The following is a 21,174-nucleotide window of genomic DNA, read 5'->3' on the forward strand; positions in this document are numbered from 1 at the left end:
CCCCTCGATTTTTCTGGGATTCCATCATCAGATCCTGGTTTCCTTATCATTCTTTATCACCCTTGGGATATCTTCTTTCCAACAAAAAAATAATTATCAAAATCAGTTTATTAACGACGAAACTATACCCGATCATAGGTACAAAAAAAAAAAAAAACTAGGTAATTAAACTCGAATTTACTATGATTTCCTTGAATTTACCGTAAAAGCTTTTAGTTATCTTATATTTTTATTTTTTTCGTAATAATACTTATTTAAAACAGAAATAAACTAACAAATAAAACGAATTTATTTGGTGAGTAAACTTTATTTGTATGAAAAAAAAAAACAACCATGTTCATAATTAAGTTTTGGATGACAAAATGGCGCCTATTTTGACATTGGTAACCGAGAATTAAACACCATTTTTTTAATAATTTTTATTTCAGTCCTAATCTAATGAATTTAATACTCTTAAGTATTCTACAATAGTTCTAATGTAACATTTTATAGCCTAATGCAAACTAATTAAATATAAAAGAAAAATTAGACATTTGTAGTGGCTGAAAAAACTTTGTGTTTATTTTTTATATCTTATTAAATTATAATTATGTCAAATAAAAAAATAAGCAAATAAAATTTAGATATAGGCCGTGTTTAAAATTTGATCTAAAAAAGGTCCTATATAATATGTATGCAATAAATTCCGAGTAGTACTTACATATAATGACCAAAAACATACATCCGGCAAATAAATGACAAGATTATTACTTGATCTAATAATTTATTTTTGTGATTAAATTAAAATTGCTACCAAAGTTTTTATATATTTATTAATACACTATTCAATTAAAAAAAAGCTATAATAATTGACTTGGACTCTTAGATGTCCATTCCGAGAAGTTTCTTGTCGAAGATGAATTCTCCGAGAGATGAATGGCGCTCCATCATTTTCTTGAGGGTCGAGGCCTTGCCGGCGAGGTCGCGTTGACCCTTGTACTGTTCTTCCAGGAACTCGCCGGTCAGGTAGTCGACGAGCTGTAAAAATAACACAATAAAGTCGATTCATTGAATTATATTTATAAAAGAGTATTGTATTTGCTCGCAAACGAAAAAAAAACAACTTCAATTTACATCGACGAGTGATATAACGTAAAAAAATAATAATCAATTAAATACGCATTATTAGGAATAACTTAAAAAGTGCTTGTCAGATCTCGATCAATAATTAATAGGACCACACGACAAACACCAGCTACCGTATAAAGAAATAACCATCAAAATCAGAACATTCAGTGAAAAGTAATGAGCCAACATACATTTAAAAAAAAATACAGTATATAGAATTGCGAAACTCCTTCTTTTAGTCGACGAAAGTCGCTTAAAAAAAAAGAGTGACGAAGAATAAAAATTTAGTTAAATGTTTTGTGAAATAAAAAAAATTGTATGCGGTAAATTTATAAATTACAATTCCAACTTGCATATTTTTTTTATAATTAAGTATATTTTGTGTTGCAACGACATTTTTTATAGTCAGTAAAGCACAAGTAAAAATAAATTTTAATGATATAAAAACGCTAAGTAATTTAAAAATTGTAATTCCAAAATACTATCCATTACTTATCACTTGTTTATTAGAATGATACAAAGTAAAATTGGCTTCCAAATGACGTGTCAATATATTCCTTAACATTATTTCTATGTATATTGATTTTAAATTATTGATCCATTAGAAAACCGTATTAGAAAGAAATAAGCAATGACTTAGCAGAAATAAAAAAAATTGCTTTAATACAGTCGAACCGCGCGATTCTTTTAGCTGTTCTGCCTGATCGTAAGCGGTCACCGTAGCCTATGAACACCGACCAACACCATCAGGAGCACCATAAGTACGTTGCTGACCATAACCCCGACCCTCCCAAGGAGCTCTGGTCACCTTACACACCACAGGATCACAACACTGCTTGATATCAGTATTATTTAGCTGTGTATCTTCAGTTAGGTGATTTACTTCCCCAGTTGCGCTGCTCCTCAATAGTTAATAGTTTACTTACATGGTAATCATTGTTGTCGTGACCCTGGCTATCCTTATCGTGTTCACACTTGATGATCACATTCTTGATGGCCTTGGTCACCTCGGTTTCCAACTTGAGGGCTTCTTCCAAAGCTTCGACACCTGATGACCAGTGTTTCCGTTCTGGGGGCTGAAGAAATTTATTATAAGTAAAAATAACAATTAAATTATTACAATATACGCTATAAAAGTAGGGACATTAAATTATAACACATATATTAACATATCAATTCTGAGCTATTTATAAGAAATCGGTGTAATGGAAGCAGTAGGTAAAGTTCAGTTGTAAATACACCCTTCTGGCCAACCGACTGCTTTTATTTGACTTATTTTTTATATAGCTTAGAACTTGGGTGTCTAATTGTAAACGGTTATTATTGCCAATGGTCGCCTGCAATAAGCCTTCCCCGTTGTCAACACAGCATATCCCCAGAATCTCTGGCTACTTGACTCACCAGAAGAACACAGCACTTGAGAGCAATACTGTTTAACTGTGATCTTCTATAAGGTAAGTACTTTCCCATTTGGTTTGCTCTAGATTTTGAGAAAGATTTTTCTTGCTGTACCCTTCCTCAATAGAAGTAATAATATTTAATTATTTATATCATAATTTAGGGCTAAACTTACCCTAATAGTGATCAATGAAGAAACGTTGGTGGTAAGCTCGCCTCGCATAAGGAGATACTCAATCAGTTTCATGGCATGCTGTCTCTCTTCGGAGCTGGCGTCAAAGAAAAGCTTGGCAAAACCGGGGCGGTTCACCTGTAGAAGGAAAAAATATCTATTCAAATGACCTGCAATTTTCCATACATACTTCACAAATGAAGTTACAGATTGGTCAGTTTATCTATAATTCTATACTAATAAGTATTATGAAGCTAAGGATTTTTTAAATTATTATTTGAATAAGTCGGGAAACAAGCATACAGCTCACCTTGGTGGTAAGCGATTACCCTAGCTTATAGATGCGTGCAACACCAGAAGCATCGCAAACACGTTGCCAACCCTATCCCAACCCCCCCCCCCCAAGCTCTGGACACTCACCAACAGGAACACAACACTGGTTGAAAACAGTATTATTTTACTGTAATCTTCTGTAAGGTTGAGGTACTACTCCAGTTGGGCTGCTCCATATTTTGAGCGGTGCCCTAAACTCACTTAAAGTTTTCAGTAAGTTTGTTTTTTTTAACTCACTAATTTTAAAATCTATATTACTCTACTTAACAAATACTGTTCTACTCACACTGTCCCTAGAGAAGTAGGCGCCCATCGCCAAGTACTGTACAGACGCGGCAACCTCCATCTGGATCTGCTGACGGACGCTGCTGCGGCAACCATGGGACATGGTCACCCATTGCTTCGGAATGTTAACCGGGTTCACGTTGCCTGGACATATTAAACATTAGGCAATCAGCTGATTGGTAAGAGACTAGTTAAATTTTTTCATACCAAAGGTTTTAAGGCTGATTAGGTTTATTTAGTAATGTTCAAAATTATGTATTCTTTGCCCTTCAGTTATTTCTCCTAGATGACAGGCGCTCGCATACCATAACCCTCCGTTAAAACAGGAAAAAAATCTCAAAAAGTTTCCGAAACCCAAAAGTTCCAATTTTGGTTCACCTTAATGTAAATACAAATAAAAAACTAATATTTAAGCTAAACAAGATCAAAGGGGACATCGTTGTAGGAAGTAAGGCGAAAGAAAGAATGGTGCTCATTCAAACATCCATCAGCATAATTTCCAATAAAAAAGTTGTCTGTATGTTATGTTGGATCTCCAGTTATCTATGCATCTAGTTTCATTACAACCAATTCAAGTATTTGCGAGATAAAGTAACAAACATTCATACTAATTTTCTATAATATTAGTAGGATGTAGGAAATCACATCTTCTACTAGATCGTTCAATAAGTCCCGAGACTAACCTGGAAATGGCGCATATATTAAAAACTCTTTTGATTTTTAAAAAGTACTGGCTATCAATACAAGAATATGTGTCAAATTTTTAAAAATGGAACAATAAAATTATTGATTTTGAAACATTTAAGTGACGCTACGGTTGTAATTTCGATACAATGGAAAAAAACGAGTTTCGCGTGTTGATAAAACATTGTTTTTTAATGGGAAAAAATACCGTTGAAGCACAGCAATGGCTTATAAAATGTTATGCAGGATCAGCTCCCTCTAAAGCAACCATTTGTCGGTGGTATGCCGACTTCAAACGCGGTCGCATGGACACCAATGATGGGGAACGCTCAGGTCGTCCAAATGAAGCAGTGACTCAACAAAATATTAACCAAGTCCTCAAAATCGTATTGGAAGATCGGAAGGTAAAAGTGCGAGAGATAGCCGAGATAGTGAAGATTTCAGCTGGTAGTATTTTCACTATTTTACATAAAAATTTGGCCACGAAAAAGCTTTTTTCTAAGTGGGTGCCGCGTTTGCTTACAACTAATCAAAAGGAAGAACGTATCAATGATTCAGAGCGATGTTTGGCGCTGATGAATCATAATAAAAAGGATTTTTTACGTCGGTATGTAACAATGGATGAAACCTGGATATACCATTTCACTCCGGAATCCAATCGGCAGGCAGCGGAGTGGAGAGCGGCTGGTGAAAGCCGCCCGAAGCGTCCAAAGACTCAGAAATCGGCCGGTAAGGTTATGGCGTCTATATTTTGGGATGCGCATGGAATACTTTTCATCGACTACCTTGAAAAGGGGCAAAATATAAATAGTGACTATTACATGTGCTTATTGGAGCGATTGAAGTACGAAATTGCGGATAAACGGCCTCACATGAACAAAAAGAAAGTGGTGTTTCACCAGGACAACGCGCCTTGTCACAAGTCCGTGAGAACGATGGCCAAAATTAACGAATTGGGCTTCGAATTGCTTCCTCATCCCCCTTATTCGCCAGACTTGGCCCCCAGCGATTACTGGCTGTTTGCAGACCTCAAAAAAATGCTTCAGGGTAAGAAATTTGACTCAAATAGTGAAGTTATCGCAGCAACGGAGGCTTATTTTGAAGCCAAAGACAAATCGTTCTACACACATGAAAAGAAAGAAAAAAAAAGAAAAGTTAGAAAAGCGTTGGAGGGACTGTATCGCTCTTGGAGGAGACTATGTTGATTAATAAAAATTAATTTTATAAAAAAGACCTTTTTTTAGTACTTAGTCTCGGGACTTATTGAACCACGTGTTATATAAATAAAAATGAATGTTGCTAAGCGCATAACTCGAGAATGCCTCGACCAATTCGGCTAATATTTTTTTGTATGTTCCTTAAGCCCCACGGAAGGTTATTATACTAAAAAAAAAGAAAATTAAAAAAAATATATACTTTTTACATTTATTTAATTTTCACTATTAACTTTTGACAGAATGAAATCTGTCCGGGCAGCTAGTACCTAATAATAAATTATTATCCCTCTACCAATCAAAGAAAATAAATAATTTTATAGTTTATACCATTCAATTTTCTAGTTTAAAAAATTATCTATTTGTAATCGGCGAATCATAAACGATTATTTCTTATAATATCAATATTTTATATTGATTTTAATCATTTTTCAAACAAAGCGCTTTGTTGGATCGTGAGTGATATTTGATATTACGTTTGTTTTGTTCTTATCAAGCAATGAAATAAGGACAGAGTTGATTCATTTATGCGTAAAATCAAAAATCTATTCAAATAGGCTTTAAAATATAAAAATATCGCATAGGCCTCTTTCCCCATGTAGGAGAAGGATCAGAGCATAATCCACTATGCTGCCCCAATGCGGGTTCTTTAATTAATTATATTTAATGTAAAGCTACCACCGTCTCAGAATATAGATTCTGCTTGGAAGAATCGGAAAGAAACTCCGCAGTTAGGACCGATCCACATTAGTGTTGACATCAGTTCGTTCTCGGTTCGATCTCGATCCGGTAAAATATTGTTCGAGAAATGAGTGTATACACACTATCCCTAACAGTCAAGTTCCGATCAAATTACACTCTAGCAACGCACCTATTGTTTCTTGATTGACCCACTAACGTTGTTTTGCCATATATGTGTTATGAAAAATATATGTTGGCCGATTCTCAGACCTACCCGATATGCACACGAAATTTCATAAAAATCGGTCCAGCCGTTTCGGAGGAGTATAATAACTAAGATTGTGGACACGAGGATTTTATATTAAGAAAGAGAAGATATAAACATTCATAATAAAGAAGTCACGTGGTCCCTACACGTGTATATCTGAAATTTATTTAATAATAATAATCATGATATACCTTTTTAAAATCCTTGTATTGTGCCCTTCAATTTGATACCCATATTGTAGTATTCGAGAAAAAAAATTTTTTTTTTTTTATTAACTACAATGCAATTCATTTCATTAACTACAATTCGCGCAGCCGCCATGTTTGATTTTTTTTAATGTCACCTATCTAAGAACACTTGGGCAGCTAAGACGAACCTAACGATACCTCAATTATGTAAATCCGTTCAGTGGTTCTGGAAATATGAGGTAGTAAAGAATATTACATACAAACATACATACATACAAGATACGCGCGAAAAACATAACCCTTCCTTGGCAGTCGGGTAATAAATAAGTAAATATAAATTTTGTTGTTAGAGAATAAAACAAAGTAAAAATTGGCATGTAAACCTAAACAGATGACGTACTACGCCGCCATTTTGTTCAAGTGACCTCTAGCATTTTGTCGCTTCTACGCTTTCTTTAACATAATTTACGTAATTAATATACAAAATTTAATTACTTGGAAATATTTACTGTGCAAAATGACTTATTATTATTTAACTAATCTACTTACAAGTATTTAAGCCCTGTTTCACCTCAATCAATACATCTTTTAACAATCAATTAACAATCGTCTGTTCTTAAGATAAGCAACTAAATGCTTGTGGTAGGTATATAGGTAACAGCGTGATGATATAGGTACATTTGTTTTTATAAATGTACATGGAAATAATACATATATAAATACAAATATTACACCCAACTCAGGCGGGAATCGAATTCACAACCCGCGGAGCAGAAAGTAGGGCTACAAACTACAAACTGCGCCAACGGGCTAGTCAACTACTACTTTTAGATTTATATTTGCTAATAGAAATATCCATATAAACAAATAGGAAGGAATTCAATGGTAATAATTGTGTTTGCAGGCAAATGAAGAAAAACCGACTTCAATTATATTGACAAGTATAGTTCGCGTCATGTAAAAAGAACGCTGAAAGAAACTGGAGGGGGTGCGTTCGCGCATGAGTATACTCGCGCATAAGTACTACTGTTTTATTTTTTAATTAGGCTTTCACTCGCGGCTTCGTATAATGGTTATTGGTAGGTACATTAAAAAATACTAGAAATACAAGTGCGAATAATTCGGACTAAATAAGTATAATAATTATCACTTTACAAAATCACATTTTTTTTTTAAACAAAAGCAATAACAAATTTTTTTAGTTATTGAAATGTCGTATTCAAAAATATTAATTATCTGTACTCTCGATATTCGTATCTTAATAGTTTTTATGTGTTTAAAATGATAAATTGATATTTGTTTTTTAGTGAAATAAATAGCTAATGGAGAATTTTGTAATTTAAAACTTTTGTGCGCGATAATATTTTGAGTCGACGTCGAACTGTCCAACCAATAGTACACCGGCAAGCATGCGACACGTGATAAACACGCCCGCCCCCTGCCCCGTACCACCAAAGAGACCGATAAATCGCTTCTGCGCAGCTTCAAGGCCAGCGTTCTTTTTACATGACGCGAACTATAATACAACGTAGGTAGATGAAAAAATAGTCAAGTAAATACGCATTATCAAAGATTACTCCAAAATTTGTAATCAGATTTCGATGAAATTTAAATGGGACCACATAATAAACATCGGCTTTCGATTAAATTAAAAATCATTAAAATCGGTACACCCAGTAAAAGTTATGCGGATTTTCGAGAGTTTCCCTCGATTTCTCTGGGATTCCATCACCAGATCCTGGTTTCCTTATTATGGTACCAAACTAGGGATATCTCCTTTAAACGACGGAGTTATCCCCGAACATACATATAAAAAATATATATACTTATACAGGGTGTCCCAGAAATCAACGTCAAGCCGGCAATGGGCGATAGGCCAATTGATGGTGGTTATCAGAAAAATAAGAAAAAAAATATTTATGAATAATTTAAAAAAATAATGGCTTTTTAAAAAAAATCGAGAAATTGACACCCTGTGACAGTCTTTCAAGCTTTGTGACTAGAAACCTTGACTATGCTTTGTTTTTTTTTATGTAACGGGTCCCTGAATAACTGTTTTATTAATTGTAATCTAAAATTAATACTAAAATGCCTCAGCTTTAGAAAAACATCATTTTATTGCGCAACCATTACGCAAAAAAGATAACAACATCTATCTTTATGTGACTGTCTTGTAAAAAAAATGTACTACGCTCTTTTGGCAAGTGGCTTTAAAAGATGGCGCATTTAGTCTGGATTCTAAAATGGTACTACATTTAGTAGTTTACACCTAAGATTCGGTAGAAAAAAAATGTAAACCAAATGAAAGTTAATTATTTTTATCACTCAAATGGCTATGGACCGCGTTTGAGTACGAATGCTATAATATAGTGACCCTATTGTGCCGTGTGTGAGCGAGACAGACAGTCATAGTATTGTAAAAAGATGGCGCATTTAGTCTGGATTCTAAAATGGTAGTACACTTAGAAGACTACACCTAACATTCGGTAGAAAAAAAATGTAAACCAAATGAAAGTTAATTATTTTTATATCACTCAAATTGCTATGGACCGCGTTTGAATACGAATGCTATAGTATAGTGACCCTATTGTGCCGTGTGTGAGCGAAACAGTGACACTAGACTTAGAAGACTGTTACTTAAATTTGGACAAAAAAAAATACGGTTGAAATAAAATTCAGTTATTGGAATCAAAGTTTATTCATTCATAACAAATGTTCAAATTGTTTGCCTTCGGCCGAAATGCAAGCCCTACATCTTCTTAAAAAAGAGCGGTTTACAAGACGAGCGTACCTTTTCGAGTTGATCTCTTCAACAGCTGCCGCAATTTTTTCTCGTAATTCGTTTAAATTTTGAAATGGTTTAGAATATACTTTTTCTTTTAACGTTCCCCAGTAAAAGAAGTCGACTGGATTTAAGTCCGGTGAACGGGCTGGCCACGAAATTGGACCAGACCGTCCTATCCATCTACCTCGGTATTCTAGATCGAGAAATTCTCTGACTGAGCGAGTATAATGTGCTGGGCAGCCATCTTGTTGAAACCAAATGCTTCGGTAAATGTCAAGTGAGACGTCTTCCAGTAAATTTGGTAAATGGTTTTCTATAAAATCCAGATAAACCTCGCCGGTCAAATTTTCTGGTAACTCGAATGGCCCAATAATTTTTCCATTTAAAATGCCGGTCCACATATTTATTTTAAATCGATACTGAGATCGATCTTCTCGCATTAAGTGTGGATTTTCCAAATGCCACTCGTGCAGATTATGCAGATTCATGTATCCGTCTCTTTTTAGGGTAGATTCATCGGACCATAGAATTTTGTTTAAAAATTGCGGATCTTCCCTATACTTTTGCAACATCGTTTGACAAAATGCAAGCCTTGCAGGGTAATCCTGGGGCAGGAGACTTTGTACTCGTTGTACATGGTACGGGTGAAACTCGTTTCTCTTTAAAATTCGGTGTGCTGTACTTTTTGACACCCCCGTCCTTGCTTCAATTAAACGGACTGAGGTACTCGGGTCGTAACTGACTTCTTGCAAGACCATGTCTTCATTAGAAGTATTTGGTCTTCCCTCACTAGTCACTTGGTTGGGGAATCGACCCTCTGAGAGTAACCGGTGCACATTTATAAAAACTCGATGATCCGGATAACGTTCACGATTTGGATATCTCTCACGATAGAGTCTAGCCGCAGCAGTATCATTGCATCTGCATTCCCCATAAATGAGGTGCATGTTGGCATATTCCTCCGTCGTGTACAGATGCGGCATCACGGACACTCACTGTCAAACGAAACGTTTATACAACAAATCCAGATCACAACACAAACAAGTCCAATAAACAATCCAAAATTGTAAGTACGAAATCAACACGAATACAGAAAGATGCGTAGTAAACGAAGAAGCGTAACGTACTAAAGTATAACACAAAATGGCAGATGCATCATGGTGGCGTCACTATCTGTCTCGCTCACACAAGACACAATACTATGACTGTCTGTCTCGCTCACACACGGCACAATAGGGTCACTATATTATAGCATTCGTACTCAAACGCGGTCCATAGCAATTTGAGTGATAAAAATAATTAACTTTCATTTGGTTTACATTTTTTTTTCTACCGAATCTTAGGTTTAAACTACTAAATGTAGTACCATTTTAGAATCCAGACTAAATGCGCCATCTTTTAAAGCCACTTGCCAAAAGAGCGTAGTACATTTTTTTTACAAGACAGTCACATAAAGATAGATGTTGTTATCTTTTTTGCGTAATGGTTGCGCAATAAAATGATGTTTTTCTAAAGCTGAGGCATTTTAGTATTAATTTTAGATTACAATTAATAAAACGGTTATTCAGGGACCCGTTACACAAAAAAAAACAAAGCATAGTCAAGGTTTCTAGTCACAAAGCTTGAAAGACTGTCACAGGGTGTCAATTTCTCGATTTTTTTTAAAAAGCCATTATTTTTTTAAATTATTCATAAATATTTTTTTTCTTATTTTTCTGATAACCACCATCAATTGGCCTATCGCCCATTGCCGGCTTGACGTTGATTTCTGGGACACCCTGTATATACGGTCGAATTGAGTAACCTCCTCCTTTTATTGTAGTCGGTTAAAAAGGACAAATACATCGTAAACTATTATTATATTCAATATATTGGATAACGTCATACGCCAGATAGATTTTAAGGCTACCCGTGAAACAATTGTGAATGTTGTGATTCGGAATGTAGATTCTGAAAAAAAGAATCAGCAAAAAACTCCGCAATTACTCTTATAATCATAATCAAATACCGTTTCAATAAAATTTTAATTTTTTATATCCATGAATATAGTAATACATGTCATATTAAGTGCGTCTGATAAGCACTACGTGCCTCATGAGTAGCGAGATAAACTAATCAAGAAGCTAAGATACTGTTATATACCAGCTGAATACCATCAATACATATAATAAAAATGTAACGGAACGCCGTATGTACATACAAGATATGTGAGAAACGAAGTCGTGGGCACAGCTAGTAATATATATACTATATATATTTTAGGGACTGCTGGCCTGCAGTGCCATTGTAACAAAAAACCGCTCACGCAATGCAGAAAACATGCAAGTTGTTTAAAAAAAGGCAACTACTAGCCCGTGGCTTCATGCGCCTTAGTTATTATCCTACTTATAAATGCGAAAGTTTTTGAGGTTGAATTTTTTTTCCGCAAAAGTACTCAATATAATGAGACTTTGTACATAGATAGAAATCAAGAATGACATCTTGAATTAAAGAGATACAACTGGAATTAAATATATTGATTGAAATTAATTGAATAAATATAAAATTTTCTAGAATATACTAAAAAAAAGTACTAAAAAAAGCGTTGTATACGTTAAAAAATAAATATTCAACGCGGAAATGTCACTAACCTTGTTGTTACCGATTCGTTTGACATCGAAAGAAACATTTTTGTTTTCTATACTCTCAAATAAATAAAATTGGTGTCTGTTTGTAATATTAAAATAACCGCTTTTTACTAAATGCATATTGGATACACGGTACATATACCAAAATAACATTTTTTACAATTTTTCTAATCTCTGAAACGGCTGGACCGATTTTGACGAGACTTTTACTGGCAGATAGCTGATGTTATAAGGAGTTACTTAGGCTACTTTGAATGGAATTTTTTTTTTTGTAACTGCGAACTGAACATTATATTTTTTTAATTCTACGCAGACGAAGTCGCGGGCACACCTAGTACACGTATAAATGCATAAAACCTCGACCTTACAGAAGATCAAAACTAAAAAATACTGCTCCTAAGCAGTATTGTGATCCTGTGGGTAGAAAGGTGACCAGAGCTCCTGGGAGGATTGGGAGTAGGGTCGACAACACGCTTGCGATGCTTCCTATGTTGTCTGTAGGCGTGTATAAGCTACGGTAATTTTTTGCTATCAGGTGAGCCATACGCTTATTTACCGATCTAGTTGTATTAAAAAAAAAAAAAAAAAAACGACACGTATGATACTAATAAAAAAACTACACTTACACAATCTACAGTTACGAAAATACTGAAAAAACTACGCATTTTTATCTATTTTACATTTATTTAAAATAAAACACAATTTTTTTTTAATTCATTTAAAATTCATTTTAAAATATTTTTTTAATTTGGTCTTTATTTCATTCAGCTAGGTCAGGTACTTTTCTATTTTGATATAGTACTGTCCACAACGGGTAAAACAAGCCCTTAGTGATAAGCCAGCCATTGCACATTTGTTAGAAATATTGTAAAATGTTTGTTTTTCTATAATATTGATAAATTTCTGTAATAAATTCTCTTTTTATTCAAAAGCTCATGCTAGTCTAGTGGTCCCATTAAAATTTGGACAATGAGTAGTTTTAATATATAATTTAATTAGGTAAAAACAATTATTCATTAGTTCAGTCATCAGTTCAGCCTATCGCAGTCCACTGCTGGACATAGACCTCCACAAGTTCGCGCCAAAAATGCCGTGAACTCATGTGTTTTGCCCATAGTCACCACGCTGGGCAGGCTGGTTGGTGACCATAGGGCTGGCTTTGTCGCACCGAAGACGCTGCTGCCCATCTTTGCCCTGTGTAGCCAACAGTTGCATGGTTATCCCGCCATCAGTCGGCTTTTTAAGTTCCAAGGTGGTAGTGTAGTATGACACCCACTGGAAGAGAGAGGTGGCTATATTCTTTACTGCCGTAACCACACAGCTGATTTTTATTCATTACCATATTATTATTTATATAACTCATTCACATCTACAAGTCACCATCTTGTAAGCTGTAATATTTCAACCACTGACTCAGTTACTCAATAAACAAAAATTAAAAAAAGCACTTGCTGGCCACTTAACTAACGTATGACCAATTCTTCTTCTAACCTCAAAACTTTAACCATGGATATCTCCATAACCATGGGGTTCCGAGGTGTGACAGTGGTACCAGGGGTAGCGTTCCCCACCCTCTCCCCCCCCATCCCCCCACGGTCCCGAAATTCGGTTTTACCTAATCTAAAGCTTTACCTTGTTTATGTAATAGGTTAATAAAAAGAGATTATTAATTGATTGAGGGTATGCTTTATTAAACAATGTCGTCTGTTGTTTTTTGTTTCATTTATATCATATTATTTATAGGTAACTCAAATGAGAATTCGAAATTTAAATTGTTGTTAAAAGTTAATAACCACAGATGATGAGGGTTCTGATTTATATCAAAAAATTAAAAAAAGCAATTCATTGTCAAAACATAATATGACCGTAACCTTTGTATCGCTTGACAAAGAAAAACTTTATTTATTACAAAAAAAAAACTACAATACTCACATTGTGTGCCGAAAGCTGAAGAAAAAACAGCCAGAAGCACTATGATTGGCAGAAAGGTCTTCATTTTCTATACTTGTCTAAAATAAAATCACAGATATATTTTGACGAGGATAATGTGCGACTTAACGTAACGTCCTATTGTAAATTGCCTTTACACTCACTGGCGCAGAAGGCAACTTATCAATACAAAATAATTTTATGGGCAATCGCTATCCGCTTAAATTGCAATGAGCACACGAAAATATTGAACTACGCAGCGATAACAACACATCTCGATCACTCGATGACAAATGCGGATGAAGTTGTGTCGTACGTGTAAGGGAGACGGGAGATCGTATTAGTCGAGGTTTTGTGTTTCAAGTTCGCTGTGGAATATTTTTTTGACCTCAAACGTGTTTTTGACCTTATGAGAATTCTTTTTTTTAAATCGTTTTTGATTATTTAGACTTACATACAATGCTTGGAATTAAAAATAAAACCATGGTTATACTGAAAAATCAAAATGAAATATGATGAAAATTCTTGTAACACAAAACCTCAATGTTTATCGGTGTGGGGATGACGTCACGGTGGGGAGGAAGGGAATATTAATATACCAGCCTTCAAAATCTACCGGCATTTATGTAAGCTTTCTTGAAATGAAATTACGTTACAACGCATCAAAACAAACGAAAATCCTAATTATATAAATGCAAGTATCTTTTTATTTAATATATAGATGACGATATTGTTGTTTAAGTAGAACTTGATCGTGAAATCGATTTTTCGGGAAAGACAAAATTTAAGCGTGGTAACCCAACATTGTATAGCCAACTTTAGATAAAGATAGATTACTGAAGTGCAGAGTACTTTACCTTTGTATTCGTCGCTGTCAATCGCAGTACTACGCGGAAAAAGTGAGATAAATTCATTATATATTTTGTTTTGTCGGGTACGACACCAAACTTTATCAGCTTTTCTTTGTTGGGAGTCGCCTTCTGCGCCAGTGAGTGTAAAGGCTGCACTTTCAACGGATCTATTTACGTATTTCCCATCGACAAGTTTTATCAAAAGAGTATTTAACGTCGTAAATTTAGGTGAGTTTTTTTTAAATTTTATCCATTGTCATTGCAAGGCAATATTTTTTTTTTAAATCAAAACACGTTTCGTTATCAGATAATTCATGTAATGCCTAATCATATAATAATATGTCAATTGTCCATTACATGCTTAATCTTATTAAATCATCAATAAATCAAAATTTACAGCAATAATGATAATTTTAGACATTTATTTGTTTTCGTTATCGAATCTGGCAAATCATGTTGGATTAGATGCCATGTTATTTTATTGATGTAGCGTTATTAAATTGTACTTTTTATTACTTTTTTATACACTGATAATTATATTATATTATATACTTTACATATGCACTCAAAAATACACATAGAAACATAAAATAATAGTAAGGTTTATGGCAAAGGTGGACTTATCTCTGAAAGATATTTCTTCCAGTCAACGAACACTGCAAGAAGTATTTATTAAGAAGAAGAAGAAAAAACACTAAAGAAAAAAAAGTAAAATAATATAATAAAATTTATATATTTAAAAATAACATACTAAATACTAACAAATACATATAAGTAAAGATACATACCAAAATACAAATATACATAAACATACTATAATATACAAGTAAATACATACACATATTCTATAATATACAGATAATTACACATTAGCTAGTGAAAGCAAGTGTTTCTTTAATTTATATTTCTAGGAAACAAGGGAAAGACTAGTTTGAATGACTCTTCGGAGTTTGTTCATAGTATGGATAATGTACCAAATATGAATTTAATGTAAATTTTATACAGAATAAAAGATTGAAGAGATAGATCTTCTTTATAATTTTTTTTATATTGTGCCTGTTTTTTAATTACTTTTTTATACACTAATAATAAAAAATAGGACAAACATTGAAGAGATAGTTCCTTCTTTTTACTTTTTTTATATAGGGTCCCATTATTTAATTTTTAAGTGTACTTTGACTTTTCTTAAAAATGCAAAGGTTAAAATTAAAAAATTAATAATTTTACATTTTGTTATTTAGCAACATGAAGGCTGTATACGCTCTTGTCTGCCTCCTGGCTTTGTCTGCGGTGTCCGCGGATGTTTGCTATAATGAAGTTTCTATGGAATGTGGCCAGGCAAGCAATAGCTTAGGTAAGATAGACAATCATTTTAAATAAAAAAAAAATTGCCCTAATAATGAATTAATTAGAAATAGTAATCATTAATTAAGTAATTTATTTATTTATTTAATAGTTAATGACTATTATGGGGTATTCTTTTGAGGTATGGTACAGCAGGATGTATGAATATGTCATGGTTAAAATCCAATCTACCCAACTGGGGACATAACTCACCCTTACACAAGATCACAGCTAAATAAGACTCCTCTTAAGTATTGTTGTTCCTGTGGTGAATAAGTGGCCAGAGTTCTGAGGGAGGATAACAGGTTACGGCAACACACTTGGAATGTTCCTGGTGTTGCCAAGTTTCAAAGACTACGGAATCTGCTTACCACCAGTTGTCATATGCTAAAAATAATAAAAATAAAATTGGAAGCCATTAATCTGAATGAATAGGAAAATTTAATGATTAATGAAATGTTTACTTCAATTTGAGACATTTTCATTCTTTGATAGTTGTATGTCAAAACTTTATGGTTCTAATATTTGCTTACTTTTTCTAATAAACTATAGATTAAGATTGACTCAATTATCTAACAAATGATTTTATTTTTTGTTTGTCTGAACGGATTTCAGAATTATGTAAGTAGCTGATTTTAATATTTAATTATGTATCTTACTGAGGACGTATGGGGGTGGCGCAACGGTTACAGCACTGGTTTGTGGCTGTTACGCTGGTGGTTGCAGGTTCGATTCCCGCACATGACTAACATTTGTATTGGTAATATAGATGTTTGCCGTAGTCTAGGTGTTTGTGCAGTCCTTGTGGGTCTCCCTACCGTACCTCAGAGAACACGTTAAGCCGTCGGTCTCGGTTGTTATGATGTACCCTACATCGTTACTCATAGTAGAGAATATATCCGCCAACCCGCATTGGAGCAAAGTGGTGGATTAATCTCTGATCCTTCTCCTACATGGGGAAAGAGGCCTATGCCCAGCAGTAGGATATGACAGGCTGTAGCGAGCGTATGGGGGTAAAACATCAGGTTGACGACTCGTCGCCGTATTCAGAGCCACTGAGTGATTGGATGAAAGATAGTCGCTTAGACCAAATAAAATCATCATATCAAAAATTTCGATTTAGCGGGTACATCGTTCCATAGCTTAATTGGCTAGAGCACCATTTGTATTTGTACTAATATTTCTTTCCGGTTTGGATGTCTGTTCTTCTGGGTCTCCCCACCGTGCCTCGGAGAGCACATTAAGCCGTCGGTCCCGGTTGTTAACGGTTGTTAACATAAATACCTGATAGCGATTGTTACTCATAGTAGGGAACATATTCGCCAACCTACAACCACCAATATGGAGAAAGAGGCCTATGCCCAACAGTGGGATGTTACAAGCTGAATACGAATGCGTAAATAGGCCATTCATTTGTTTCTCATGGTCTGAGCGTTAGTGCTTGTGTATTGTGTTTCCAGATCCCTATACATTAATAAATCCTAATATCTTAGTAGTCCAGTAAGTGAGGAGTTAGTTGCCATTTTTTTGTTGGGCATAAGTATCTTCCTCCGTGTAGGAGAAGGGTCGAGAAGCTTCCACTGTGCACGTTGGCGGATATATTCCCTATCCTGATTATCGTGGCTATTAAGGTGTCTGTGATAATTACCTTGTCTTTTTTCACAAAAATAGATAAAATCAAGAGCGCCTCCTCTTTGCAAATAGAACTATTGAATGGTCTAGAACATTTTCGAACATCTGTTTGACAGATAAGATATTTATAAACTGTTCATATGCGAAATATCTACAGTTGTACGTATCAAAATGACTAATATTTTTAGGTAAATTTTTCATCTATATATATAAAAATTAATTTTTGTCTGTATGTCCTTTATAGAATCGTAAACTGCATGCATTTGATTATGTCATGATTTCAGCAATGCGTTGTGCATGAGCCCACAAAGGTTTCTGAGCTGGTACGAGCAAAAAAAATTAAATAATTAATAAGTGTGTTTGCGCGCAAAGGAAAAAAAACCGACTGCAATTACATAGACAAGTAGTACAACGAAAGTTGACGAAAAAAATTAACAAACGCACTAGTACTCACTACGATTTTCGAGGGTATCCCTCGATTTCTGAAAGGTACCATCATCAGATCCTGGTTTCCTTATCATGGTACCACCTCTGGGATATCATTTTTCCAACAAAAAAGGAATTACCAAAATCGGTTCATAAACGACGAAGTTATCCCCGATCGAAGTTATACATGTATAACATACATACATTTTTATATATACATTTATATATATATATATATATATATATATATATATATATATATATATATATATATATATATATGTATTATGAGTAACCTCCCCCTTTTTTGAAGTCACATAAAAAGTGTAGCAATGGGCGCAGGGTTCAGCTAGTTTGTTTTAAAAGATTATTACGTCGATTACATAACTAAGTATAAGTAGTTTATATAATTTAATTTATTGGCCATTACACAACAATTACAAGATACGTACGTACTATTTATTTTTGTGTTACCCACACATTAAGGAATACTAAACTATTTTAATATCATATCAAAACTCGACCGTTCCAGCGGGGATCGAACCGGCATCTCCGACTGACCGTGTCGGCGCTCTAGCCAGTTAAGCTATGGAACGATGTACCCCTTAGATCGAAACTTTTGATACGATGACGATGATATTGAACAAAAAAAAAAATAAAAATAATAATAATTACAAGATATTTTTAAAAGTTAAGTACCACGAATAAATTTTATTTATTTATTCAAAAAATATTTTTTGAATGTGATTTTACTTTCGTGGTGCTTTGTACATTTCTTGCAGTTATGTGAGTATTTCGATATTAGATAATCAGTTTTATAAGTATAAATTATTTATATTATTAGATTATAACGTTACTAATATTTTCACAGCCCTGCCCAGCTGTAACGCAGTCTACGGTAACTTCGGACGTCAAGGCAATGTAGCCAACGAACTGCAGGCCTACGCCAACCTTTACCTGTACAGATCATATGAATATCTGCTGTCTGCTGCATATTACAACAACTACCAGACCAACAGGGATGGTTTCCACAAGCTATTCAAGAAGTTGTCTGATGAGTCTTGGGAGAAGACCATTGATATCATCAAACATGTGACGAAGAGAGGTATGACATTATTATGTAATTTCTTATCTATATATACATATAATAAAATGGTAGGAAAGTCGAAACTGTACATTGAATATTTTTTTAAAAGAATACTTGGGGTGTGATCTACAATCGATACTGAAGCCAAAAATATGGTTTTAAGAATTTTTGTCTGTTTGTCTGTATGGTATGTCCGGGATAAACTCAAATAGTTCTGCATGGATTTACTTAAAATTGGGCACCAATATTATTAAGAAGTCTGGTCAACATATAGGCTACATATCATCACGCTATCACCTGCGGGGAACGAGCAATGAACCTTTATTTCTTCAACGCATTCTGTAACAACGCGTAATCTAACGACGCATATTTGAATGTTGTTGTTATTATGTCAATAACCATGCTATAAGCTAGCTTCACACTATAAATAAAGAAAATCTGTGGTATATTTAGTATCAGCATTGCACCCGTGCGAAGCCGGGGCGGGTCGCTAGTATACTATAAAACTGGTAAATAAGCCAGATACTGTAGTCTATAGACGCTTTCAACAACAGAAGCATTGTCGGCATGAGATCATTCTTTTATAAGACTGCTTTCTATACAATTTTTTGTATCAATGTTAAAAAAAATATAAATTTGTTATGTACAGAGAAGAGAAAATTCTTAGATACCTATGAGAGCTCTTGACAGTGATTTGGTTTATTTTTATTTACAAAGATTTTATTATACTCAAATAAATTTATCGTTATTAGGCGCCGCCCATGACTTCCACGCCCGCTCCACCCAATCCTCGGGAGCCAAGAACAGCACCCTGGAACTCCAGGAGTTGGAGTCGCTGGCTCACGCTCTGGATACACAAAAAGAACTAGCTGAACGCGCCTTCTTCATCCACCAGGAGGCCACCAGGAACAACCACAAGACTCACGACCCTGAGGTGAGTGGATGGATTACTCATTTCAGCCCTCTTTAGAAAAGGAGGAGGTTCTTAATTCGACTGCATTTTGTAGTAATGTAGCAATTATCGACTTTTTTTAAAACAACTCTCATTTATAGCCACAAAAAATGTAATTGGCGTACTATACCTAGGAAATTATAATTATGTAATGCACAGTACCATTTGCAAAGATAATAAAAAAATACTAATATGGAAAAAGCTCAAACATAATTGTTGGTTCTGAAACATAAACTAACAACAAAATTGACTTCAATGTAAATCGACAAGTAATAAAATGGTAATATCATTAGGGATAACTCAAAAACGAGTTATCAGATCTCGTTTAAATTGAAATGGGACCACATGACAAACACCATCTTTCGATTAAAAAATAAATAATCATCGAAATCGGTCCACCCCATGAAAGGTTCTGAGGTAGCAAACATTAAAAAAATTACAATTGAATTGAGAACCTCCTCTTTTTTGGAAGTCGGACGTTTCTATATTTCTTTATCATATTGAAGAAAAAATAAAATCTAACATGACGACAATATTATGAGACACAAACTATGAGAAATTATTTCAAGTCCAATATGGTTTTAAATTAACCTTTTTATTATTTAATCCAAAGTATGACCCATCCGCCAACTCTAATTAATTAATTAAGCTCTGATCCTTCTCCTACATGGGGATGAATGCTCAGCAGTGAAATATTACAGGCTGAAGTGTATGACCCATACAAATATTTCTCAAGTGTGTCAAAAAACATTTTTTTTTATTATTAACTTTCTAGCCATTTATTATAAATATCTTTGTTAATAGATCGCTCAGTACTTAGAAGAGGAGTTCATCGAGTACCAAGCCAAGACAGTCAGAGACCTTGCTGGCCATACCGCTGACCTCAAGCAGTTCATCACAGCTAACGAGGGCAAGGACCTCTCTCTGGCTCTTTACCTCTTCGACGAATATCTCCAGAAAGTCGTCTAAATACTTAAAAAATATATTAAAATATCACCTTATTTAAATCATTAAAATACTAGTAACACTAGCCAATTAAAACAGTAGTAGCTGGCAACACCGTTGCGTACAAATCTATAGGCTGTTAGAATGTGATTTATTTTTGTTTCAATTAAGTCCCTAAATCCTAATTTATAAGTATATAAATTGTATGCTCTATGAGAATTTTTTGCAGTTATTTTCGAATAAAATTTAATTAATAATCACCGTTA

At 34.3% G+C, this 21,174-nt stretch overlaps 2 protein-coding genes across 4 annotated transcripts; one reads left to right on the forward strand and one right to left on the reverse strand.

Moving 5' to 3' along the window:
• Positions 1 to 291: 291 nt before the first annotated feature.
• Positions 292 to 14,545, reverse strand: LOC123667244 (ferritin subunit). 2 transcript variants are annotated; one of them, XM_045601202.1, is made up of 6 exons: positions 14,529 to 14,545; positions 13,675 to 13,751; positions 3,297 to 3,439; positions 2,681 to 2,815; positions 2,034 to 2,183; positions 292 to 1,017 (listed from the first exon to the last, which is right to left on the reverse strand). In XM_045601202.1, the coding sequence occupies exons 2-6, from the start codon at positions 13,736 to 13,738 to the stop codon at positions 862 to 864; spliced, it is 648 nt and encodes a 215-aa protein (XP_045457158.1). In that variant the 5' UTR covers positions 13,739 to 13,751; positions 14,529 to 14,545; the 3' UTR covers positions 292 to 861. The 2 variants fall into 2 exon arrangements, with proteins under 2 accessions (XP_045457158.1, XP_045457157.1); XM_045601201.1 differs by lacking the exon at positions 14,529 to 14,545 and having other exon boundaries at positions 13,675 to 13,995.
• LOC123667243 (soma ferritin) lies at positions 14,479 to 21,174 on the forward strand. Of its 2 annotated transcripts, none has more exons than XM_045601200.1 (5): positions 14,479 to 14,570; positions 15,764 to 15,876; positions 18,796 to 19,029; positions 19,764 to 19,945; positions 20,768 to 21,174. In XM_045601200.1, the coding sequence occupies exons 2-5, from the start codon at positions 15,768 to 15,770 to the stop codon at positions 20,930 to 20,932; spliced, it is 690 nt and encodes a 229-aa protein (XP_045457156.1). In that variant the 5' UTR covers positions 14,479 to 14,570; positions 15,764 to 15,767; the 3' UTR covers positions 20,933 to 21,174. The 2 variants fall into 2 exon arrangements, with proteins under 2 accessions (XP_045457156.1, XP_045457155.1); XM_045601199.1 differs by lacking the exon at positions 14,479 to 14,570 and adding an exon at positions 14,621 to 14,750.

This window comes from Melitaea cinxia, chromosome 27 (genome assembly GCF_905220565.1).
Source record: "Melitaea cinxia chromosome 27, ilMelCinx1.1, whole genome shotgun sequence".
Lineage (NCBI taxonomy): Eukaryota > Metazoa > Arthropoda > Insecta > Lepidoptera > Nymphalidae > Melitaea > Melitaea cinxia.